Genomic DNA, 9,673 nt, shown 5'->3' with positions numbered 1-9,673 from the left:
GTGTCAAACCTAACAAACCCAAAACGCAGCTTCCTTCACACATCAAAAAGCAACATTCATGCTAAATATAGCGATGATGTTCTATTTTTTTTTCTCCTGAGAAAATTGAACATTTCTCACCTGCTAAAATGAGACATACAGGCTGTGCTGTGTGAGAACTCCTAAAACTATTAAACGTCTCAGAACATCAAAGTGCAGTTTGCTTGACAATGTGCAGCAAATAATGACATCAACGGAGATTGTGGCTGGCAAATGTTTTTCTGAAAAAGCTAATTGCAACAAAGTTATATCAGGGTGTTGCAAAAAAAAAAATACTGCTGTAACGTAAACAAAGGGATTAAGGCAACGCAGTCTGTAATGTAACTGTAAATATCCATTACACCCACAGATGCAAAGGACATAAAAGGCATAGATGATTTGTGTGCAATTCACAGCTCGAAATAGGAGAAAACAAAAACGGTGCGTGACTGCCCCCTGTTGTTTGTACTGCATAAAATCATCTATTCATTTAATTAAACAATTCTGTCAAACACAAACTACTCATCTTAAGACTTGTTGTTTTACAAGGACATAAATTACTAATTTAAAGCACAAATTTTATAAACAGTTTACATCAACTGTCACCATTGGAGCTCACTTCAAAATGTGGCATGCTGAAGAAAATAAAATTAAATAAATGAACGAATGATTGAGATCATTCAGCCTCTGCGTTTTGCTTTTTACGGTGGTTTTCTGTTGCTAATCACACTCTGCTTTGGTCCTGTGGAGCTGGAGAGGAGGCACCTAAACCGGCAGAACCGTGCTCGGGCCAGTAGGAGGCTTCGTGCTGCAGAGGAGTACGGCGAGGGAAAAAGGTGTGCTGGAAGTCGTAGTTGAGCAGGCAGCTGATGGAGGCCATGTAGATGTCAGCGAAGCGCGAGAGTCGGCGTGAGAAGTAAGTGGGGTTGTGGTATGTTCGAAAGAGACTTCCAAACTGAGCATTGAAGATGTCCTTGGTCTGAGGCCTGTAATATATGAAAACACAACCATCGAGATATGGTTAGATCGATTCCACAATATCTCTAAAAATTATCCAAAATGGTTTTAGATAAATAAAACATTTTGTTATTACTTCATGGCTTCTCTTTCTTTGATCCACTCCTCGACCACAGCTCGAGACGTTGGATCCCTGTGCACCTGTTAGAGAGCAGTGCATAAATGTGAACCAAAAAAACTTTAAGAATGAAATTAAAGTTTATAAAGTACAATAACAATAATAATACAAATAAAAGACTAAGAGGAGGGATGATATACTAGGTTTCTGACCTGCATCTGTTCAATAAGTCCAGTCAGTGACTGTAACCAGGTCATCATGTGGACGTACTCTGGTGTATTCATGATCTTAATCTCCTTCCTCAGCTCAGGAATGATGGCACCCGTCCTCCAGCCATGTTTCAGTGTTAGATCCTGTTGAACAAAAGATCAGTAGATCCATCTTCATGATCATGATAGGCCAATAATTTAGAAATATACTCCTTCAGTCTGGGGCTTGAGCCGTGAATCTTTAGCACAGGGTATGGAGGAAATAAATCATTTGAGTCTGTCCTGTGCTCCTCCATCACTGTCTGGTATGGTGCAGCCACTAAACAGGACAGGAGCAGACTGCAGCGGACTGTACGGGCAGCAGAAAGGATCATCGGTAACCCCCTGCCCTCCATCCAGGATCTGTACCTCTCAAGAACCAGGAAACGGGCAGGGAAAATCATCACAGACCCCTCACACCATGCACACAGACTTTTTGATCTGCTGCCCTCTGGCAGACGGTACAGAAGCCTGCAGACCAGGACCACCCGACATAGGAACAGTTTCTTTCCCCTCGCCATCTCCCTTCTAAACAGTTGACCTGTCACACTGCTCCCACTGCCAGACTGCAGCTGCACCTTATGTAGATTCTGTAGTATTCATTCCACCTCATTCATTTCTGTATTTTATGCATATAAGTTTAGATTAGTTATTTATAGTTGGTTTACACAGCTTTGTGTGCGTGCGTGCGTGTGTTACATTGCTGTGCTACCGGAACCAAATTCCCTGTATGTGTCTGCACATATACTTGGCCAATAAACACGATTCTGATTCTGATTAAACAATAATAAACACAGAACACACAGTGTTTCATACTTACGGTAGTACGTCTAAGTAAAGACAGATAACCAGAACTAAACTATAACAATTTCATCTGCTAGTTAAGAGGAACATGACCTCTGAAAATGCCATCTGCAACACATCCAAAGCGGGAACATGTTTTGGACTTGAGTAATTAAAAAGAGGAAACTCAGAAATGTTTCTACTCTGTGCCCACTTGCAGCAATGAGGTCATTCCACAGCCAGACAGCCTGAGTGTAAGCTGTGACTAGTGTAAACTACAAAATGCCAGCTTCCATCTCTCTAAACAAGCAAGACGACATAACTGACTCCTGGCTGCCTGCCACCTGCAAGGCATCATGCCAACGATATAAAATCTACCTCTCATTATCAGCTTTTACTGCTAATCAAGTTTATACATATATGTAACCTGCTTTGTCCAAGCTGTTGCCAGTTCCTGAGTTACAGGCATGAAAAGATAAGAGGTGGTGATGTGCTGTGCTACTCATGAGTGAATTTCCCAGAGGAACCTACCCGAGGGATTAATAAAGTTCTTTCTTTCTTTCTTTCTTTCTTTCTTTCTTTCTTTCTTTCTTTCTTTCTTTCTATCTATCTATCTATACAGCAGGTGTGTCATACAAACTTAAGTGATCACTTTAAAAACACATCAAATGTCAATGGGGGGAAAAAAATCCTACTGGATATCTGTACTGATACCTACTGTGTAATGTGTTAGGAATGAAAGGAAGCCAGATCATCTGATGAAAATCAAAATGATCAATCTACACTCAGTAGTTTGTATGGTGCCCATGTGGTTACATGCATGCCTGACAACATTGGGCCATGCTTCTAATGAGACAACGGTTGGGGAATCTCCCAGATCTGAACAAGGGCATTACTGAACTCCTGGACAGTTAACGTTCAATCTGGCTGCGTTGGATGGACTAAAACATAATGTCCCAGAGGTGTTCTGCTGGATTCAGATCAGCCGAACATTGAGGTCAGTCAGTGGTATCAATTATGTAATCCTCCAGGAAATGCCTGCATACTCTCACACATGAGGCATTGTCATGTACCAGGAGGAACCCAGCACCCACTGCATCAGAGTAGGTTCTCACAATGGGTCCAGGGATTTCATCCTGATAGCTAATGGGAATCATGGTGTCGTCAGCTAGCCTGTAGAGATCTGTCCCTGCCTCAATGGATATACCTCCCCAGACCTCACTGACCCACCACCAAACCAGTCATGCCGAACAATATTAGAGGCAGCATAACGTTCTCCACAATTATAAAGCCCAAACCAGACCCTTTTATGTCTGTCAGGTGCTCAGGGTGAACCTCATCTGTGAAAAGCACAGGGTGCCCTTCTGGTATTCTATGGCAAATGCCAATTGAGCCCTCAAGCCACTCTCATGGAGTCTGTTTCTACTTGTCTGGTCAGATTCACACCAATGGCCTGCTGGAGGTCATTTTGCAGCTCTGGCATTCTCATCCTGTTCCTCTGTATCTGCTCTTTTGTGCAAAAACAGATCTACAGCCCTGTCTGGCCCTCTTAGAGTAACTGCCTGTCTCCTGGAATCTCCTCCATGCTCCTGAGACTGTGCTGGGAGACACAGTAAACCTTATGGAAATTGCATGTATGACTGGAGGACTTGGAGGAGGAGGAGGAGGAGGAGGAGGAGGAGTGGGACTACTGCAAAACTAGTGAAAAACAGCCAGAAAATATGAGGAGGGAAAAAAATCTCTGTGGCCTCCACCTGTAATACCATTCCTGTTTTGGGGGTAGATTTATTGTTGCTCCACTAGTGCACCTGTTGTTAATGTAATTAACATGAAAGCAACTAAAACCTATTAACAACCCCCTCTGCTACTTAACTGACCAGATCAATACCCTGACCTGATGCTGTGCTCTTATTAAAAAGTCTCCCTTTAATTTATCAGCCAAACCCAATGCAGCGTCTAAGTAACTAGGCTTCAGTGCATTTAGTTGTATATTTCACACCCTGTTGTCTTCTTCCAGAACAGGTAAGACTTAGATTGTTGTAAAGAATAATCCAGCCTGAGACCTTTGAGTTCTGGGAAAACATACTAAACGGAGCATTATCAAAGCACTGCATGGTCAAAGCGGGGTTCCACTCTTTGTTTGTATTAATAGTACAATAATTTTAACACTGCAGGCCTTGGTGTAGTTTTAATGCTTTGTTATAAATATGCAACTTACTGCCAAGTCGCTGTAGATGTGATCTCCAAAGTAGAGTACTTTGGATCCTCTCCAGCCGGTCAGCCTGAGGAATTCATAAAGGTTTCCCTGAATACCAAAGTCATACAGAAAGAAAGATTAACCATTTGTTTCATCATGCAGTGTATCCAGTGGGATTTATTAGAATTGTTAAATGGGCACAGTACCTGTTTATAGATCTGCCCTTTTTCCAGCCTGTGAATTCTGTCCCACAGCAGCACACCTTTGTCTGTCACTCGCCTGAAAGGTCTAAAACAAAACGGCAAATTGGATATTTAGTAAAGCGATGCACATTTTTATACAACGATCAACACAATGTAGCCACACTGGCATGTGTTATTTAAGTGCCCTAAAACATAACATGAAGATAGTATGAGAAGCATATTACTTACTTCCTCCTGTCATTAAAGAAACTAGGTTTATCAGCTTGAACAATGACAACATCAAACAAGTCCCTCCAGTCTTTTCCTACGATGAAGTTCATTCCTCGATCCCTGCAGCAAACAAAGATTCCGCTTTTTACTTTGTCAGCAGCGCCTTAGAGCTCGTTGTGAGGGTGCAATAACACTAAGCTTAGGGCATAGCTTTACACCTGGATTAGCATGTCAATGCAGCACTAGGCTAGCGTAAACTCAGTTAAACTTGCAAATTGGTCCACCTGTTAATTCATAAAAATGGAGGACAGTCAAATCCAAACCCAGCTGGGCACAACTTAGATTGCCTGTTAATTAAAATATCAACATCTCATTTTAACATTTACACATTTACTAACACAGTTATGAAGCCCATTCTTCCAATTACGACATTAATAAAAACACGAGATCGTGCACATTGTAGCACACATCAGGCCCATCCTGATAACTCAGTGTAACAAAATATTATATCAAAGACATAATTTCAGTGATTTTTCAACCTTTCGAGGTTGGATACGCACAAGCTTGTTATATTTCTGGAAAAAAAGACACTTCAAAAGGCTTCACAGTGAATGATTTACAAAGAATTACAAACACCAGCCTGCTGATGTGTGTTTGCCCATCCATAAAACTTGGGGCATTATAAAGCGGCACCAATTAAACATTAGTACACCAATACACGACATTTTTAATTAATCACGTCAACAAACACTTGCACTCTGTTTGCTCTCACTTACACAAAGTCAAAAGGGCTATTGGTAATGAGGAACATCTTTTTTCCTTGCGCTGACAGCTTCTTCAGCACAGCGTGGCTTTGCTCACCATAGCAAATGTACTTCTCTGAAAAGAGAGAGGGGGAAAAGAAACCCTATGCTTTTAATTGTAAATCACAGCTTCATTAAGCCTAAATTGTGTTTTTATTTCTTGGCAACTATTCAGATGTGGCCATATCGTTTCTTTCATTAGTTCAAACTAAGTAATATAAATCAAAGTAAAATTACCAATATCCGCCTCCACAGCTCGGTACATTATGCCCTTGACATGAACATCCCTAATAGCTTCCTGTGAAGAAAAGTAAACAGCCGTTAGTCACAAGCTATAACTTCAGCGACGCTATGTTAACATTCAGGTCCAATAGCAACTTTGCTGTGAATATAAACAGTTGACTTAGAAGCACAAAGCAAGTGCATCTGTGAATACAAATGAATATCAAGAAAGAAAGCCCCAGAGTTTAGTTTCTTTGGTGACACACTGAGAAAGTGTTTGAATCAATGAGTGTGCGAGTAAACTTTCCCCTGAAATCCTGATCCCCTCAGGGAAAACTTAGGATGTTTAACATTTACAAAGATTGTTTGATGCACAAAAGAAGTAAAAAATAATAAAATGGGCTTGAAAGTAATTAAAAAATGGAGGAAGGGGGTGTCCTTGAGCAAACATGAGAAGCATTAGCGGAACAGAGAGTCAGTGTGAGGACTTTTTAAAGACAGCGATCTGACAAATACCCTACAGTGTGACACAGAACTGAGAGGCCCACCGTGACAGTTGGCCTCAAAGGGAGAACGCAGATCTGATTTTTCGCCGGTCTCCCTGTGAAGTCGTGGAGCCACCAGAGAACAGACGCACATGGCTGCAAGCGAGCGTGCTTGACTAAAATTAGACATTGCTTTTCAGATCTAAATATAAGATGGAACCGAATGGCTGGAGTACCACAGCGCTCCCTGGAAACATGTAAATACAGTTACAGTCATGAACATGTGGCTGGATTTATTCTCATCACACACACACTGGCCTTTTTCGAGATCCAATCAGGAAAAAGAGAGTGCTGTTAAATCATTGCATTAAAACAAGGTACAGCGATAACAAGACAGCTGACCTTTACATCTTTGTAGAGATGGACTGGCTCATAGTCGATGTTGTGCCTCATGAAGAAGTCGTTGACACACGACAGAAGGGTCATCTCAGGCAGGGAGAATATGTCCATGAACTGTTTCATCGTATGGCCATGTGAACTCTGCAGGGAAGTCATTATCATAATTATTATGTTTGTTACAGTATCTGTGTGGAGACATGACAGTGTGGAAGTGCTGATCACCTTGCCATAGAAGTCACTCATGATCTCCAGAGGAACATGGCAGCCTTCATACATGGCAATTACTTCTTCGTCAGGAACTGGATGAAGACCTCTGAATCAAAAACATTAAACAATGTAAATTCCTAAACAGCATGTCATTTGTATCGTCATATAAATGGTCACTACTCAGACATGGAATTAACAAAGTGCACACATACCTGTATACAGTTCCCAACTGGATATAGTGAAAAGCATCTATCTTCATCAGTAATGCCTAAAAATGATTAAATATAATCATCATACCGATGGTCCTCACATCGATCTTAGATTGTCTAAACAGTTTAAGACAATGGAAGCTCCACTCTCACCTTTTGGACGTCATAGTGAAGTCCTCTTACAGCAAAACTTGGAATGTATTCGTACTTTCGCAGGCCCTCTGGATACTTTAAAAAAAACAAAGGTTTACATTTAGTGACAAGAAAAGCATTAGGTTTACTTAAAACCAATGAGCAACATAAATTACCCACAAAAGTAAATGTACTTTTGCACATGGAGCTTAAACAGGGTTGTAGCTTCGTTTAGACCTTAGCACACTGACAACCTTTAAGAATCTGTTACATAAATTAACTTGCTTTGTTTTTAGCCAATGCACAACAACCACTGCCTCAAGACGCTTTGGCTTGTTTGGTAAAGACCCTAAACCCAAACTATCAGATGACCCGTACGAGTAAGCATTTGGTGACAGTGGAAAGAAAAAAACTCCCTTTTCAAAGGAAGAAGCCGGACAGAACCGGGCTCAGGGATGGGTGGCCATGTGTGGGCAACCAGTTATGGTTGAGCGGAGGGGTGACTTAATCAGTAGTGTCAGGTTGTAGAATCAATCACAACACACACCCGGTGGTTAGTGACGAGGATGTCCCGTGCTATGTTGAAGATGAGAGTGTGGAGATGGCTGGAGTAGAATGCCAGAGTGTAGTCGTAGTCGAACCCGTAGATCTCTATGTCTCGCAGGCTCATCTCATTGTTGGCAAAAATAGTGTCTGGGTCGACAGAGTTGGCAGTTATAACGGAGATCAGATCTGAGAAGAAAAATAAAAACACAAGAGCTTTCTTCAGCTTATTTGAATTCAGAAATATATACAATAATACAGATGAGGAATGTATCTGTATATATCCTACCTCTTTCTTAACAAGTGGGCCAATCTCAGCAAAACTTTGCACAGACACATGTACAGCAATTATTAACATCTGTGTTTTTAAAAAATATTTATAATAAATTCTTGCATTATTGTATATATTTCATCTATAATTAATAAGTATATTGCCTACATTGACTGTCACGTCTATTTTATTTATAGCATTATTAAAATCATTTATAGTAATCAGAAGAAGTGAATATAAGTTTTTGAGGATCTGAAAATATGTAATTGTGACAAACATGTAAAAACTAATACATTAGAAAAGGGGGGGGGGGGTGCATTCATACAGCTCTTGATTCTATGCACCTAAAATATTTTATCTATCTCACATCCATGGCCAGTTTAGAGTCACCAACTCACCTGACATGAATGTCTTTGGAATGTGGAAGGAAGCTAAAACATGTGGAGGAAACCGGGAAGCTTCTTCCTGTGAGGCAACAGTGCTAATCACACCAACTCCCAAGGTTACTCTCATTCAGGAGTGGACAAAAGGTGTGTAAAAGAACACCTCAGTCAAACATCAGCACAGTGTTGATTTAACCCTTCAATGTCAACTTCCCAACAAATTCTGACCTTTAAAAAAGATCATTAATCAGTAATGCAATAAATAAAAACATGCAGGTTTTAAGGTTCCGAAATGTAGACATTGGGGATTTGTTAGCATCAGTGATACACAAATAAATCAAGTTACAGGTACAACCTATTTTCCACATTTAGAGTCTGCTGTCTGAGAAGCTATTAATATAGAGGAATGGCGAGATGTAGTTAGTCAGCAGGAAACACAAGCCATGACAGAGTTATAAAGAAACAGCAGCTTTGTATTTAGGGCAGGGCTGTAATTATTAATGAGGAGCCGCCTCACTGTGAACAGTGACCTTACCTCCAGTTTGTCTTTTGGTCTCATCGTAAACAGACCACAGCCTCTCTGTCGTGTTCTGACCGTCTAAGGAGCTGCTACAAACAGATGCTGCGCACTTTCCGGCTCTGGGCTCGTGGGAGAGTAGCTGACCAACTCCCTGGGACACCGCTCTGAAATTCCGTTTCCATAACCGAGACCTTACCGGATGGTAGTGGTGGTGTAACCCCTGTACGACATTACAGAAAATATTGGCCCTCTGCAGACAGTCCGTGTGTTTCAGAAGAGACGAGAGCGGCAAAGACCAGGGCGCCATAGCTTTGTTCAGAGCGTGGCGGACCGTGCGGAGGTTGCGGTGTACTCCCCAGCCGACTGCATGCGGCAACGGGCTCCCTCGGCAAAAACAGAAACTGTCGCTGTGTAGTTGCTCTTACGTCACTTCCCTGTTTGGTAAGGTAACGACCAGCCAGCCAATCAGGAGCTCGTGCGTTTGACGTTCAGTGCCTCCCATAGCCTGAATATATTTATAAATGCATATAAGATGCATATTTCTAATACTTTATGCTCGCTCCTTACTGCCCTTCCATCATTTGGGATCACAGGTAGCCAACACGTAGTAAATGTGTTATTAGAGAGTAGAAATCCAATAAAATATGAGAGCAATAAAAGGCTGAATCAAATCTATCTATCTATCTATCTATCTATCTATCTATCTATCTATCTATCTATCTATCTATCTATCTATCTATCTATCTATCTATCTATCTATCTATC

General features: G+C 41.2%; 1 protein-coding gene across 3 annotated transcripts; it reads right to left on the bottom strand.

Annotated features, from left to right (window-relative positions):
• Positions 1-295: 295 nt before the first annotated feature.
• Positions 296-9,340, bottom strand: nt5dc3 (5'-nucleotidase domain containing 3). 3 transcript variants are annotated; one of them, XM_005929086.3, is made up of 15 exons: positions 8,924-9,089; positions 8,404-8,470; positions 7,739-7,923; positions 7,213-7,287; positions 7,063-7,118; positions 6,866-6,956; positions 6,647-6,784; positions 5,775-5,835; positions 5,511-5,613; positions 4,753-4,854; positions 4,528-4,609; positions 4,343-4,429; positions 1,306-1,446; positions 1,112-1,176; positions 296-1,004 (listed from the first exon to the last, which is right to left on the bottom strand). In XM_005929086.3, exons 1-15 carry the CDS (start codon positions 8,945-8,947, stop codon positions 743-745), a joined length of 1,539 nt encoding a protein of 512 aa, XP_005929148.1. In that variant the 5' UTR covers positions 8,948-9,089; the 3' UTR covers positions 296-742. The 3 variants fall into 3 exon arrangements, with proteins under 3 accessions (XP_005929148.1, XP_005929147.1, XP_042077909.1); XM_005929085.3 differs by lacking the exon at positions 8,404-8,470 and having other exon boundaries at positions 8,924-9,340; XM_042221975.1 differs by lacking the exon at positions 8,924-9,089 and having other exon boundaries at positions 8,404-8,915.
• Between the last annotated feature and the right edge of the window lie 333 nt (positions 9,341-9,673).

Source organism: Haplochromis burtoni, unplaced genomic scaffold (genome assembly GCF_018398535.1).
Source record: "Haplochromis burtoni strain Fernald_Lab_line unplaced genomic scaffold, NCSU_Asbu1 Contig_77, whole genome shotgun sequence".
Lineage (NCBI taxonomy): Eukaryota > Metazoa > Chordata > Actinopteri > Cichliformes > Cichlidae > Haplochromis > Haplochromis burtoni.
Note: the sequence above shows the minus strand (reverse complement) of the source record. Positions and strands in the feature narration are given on the sequence as shown.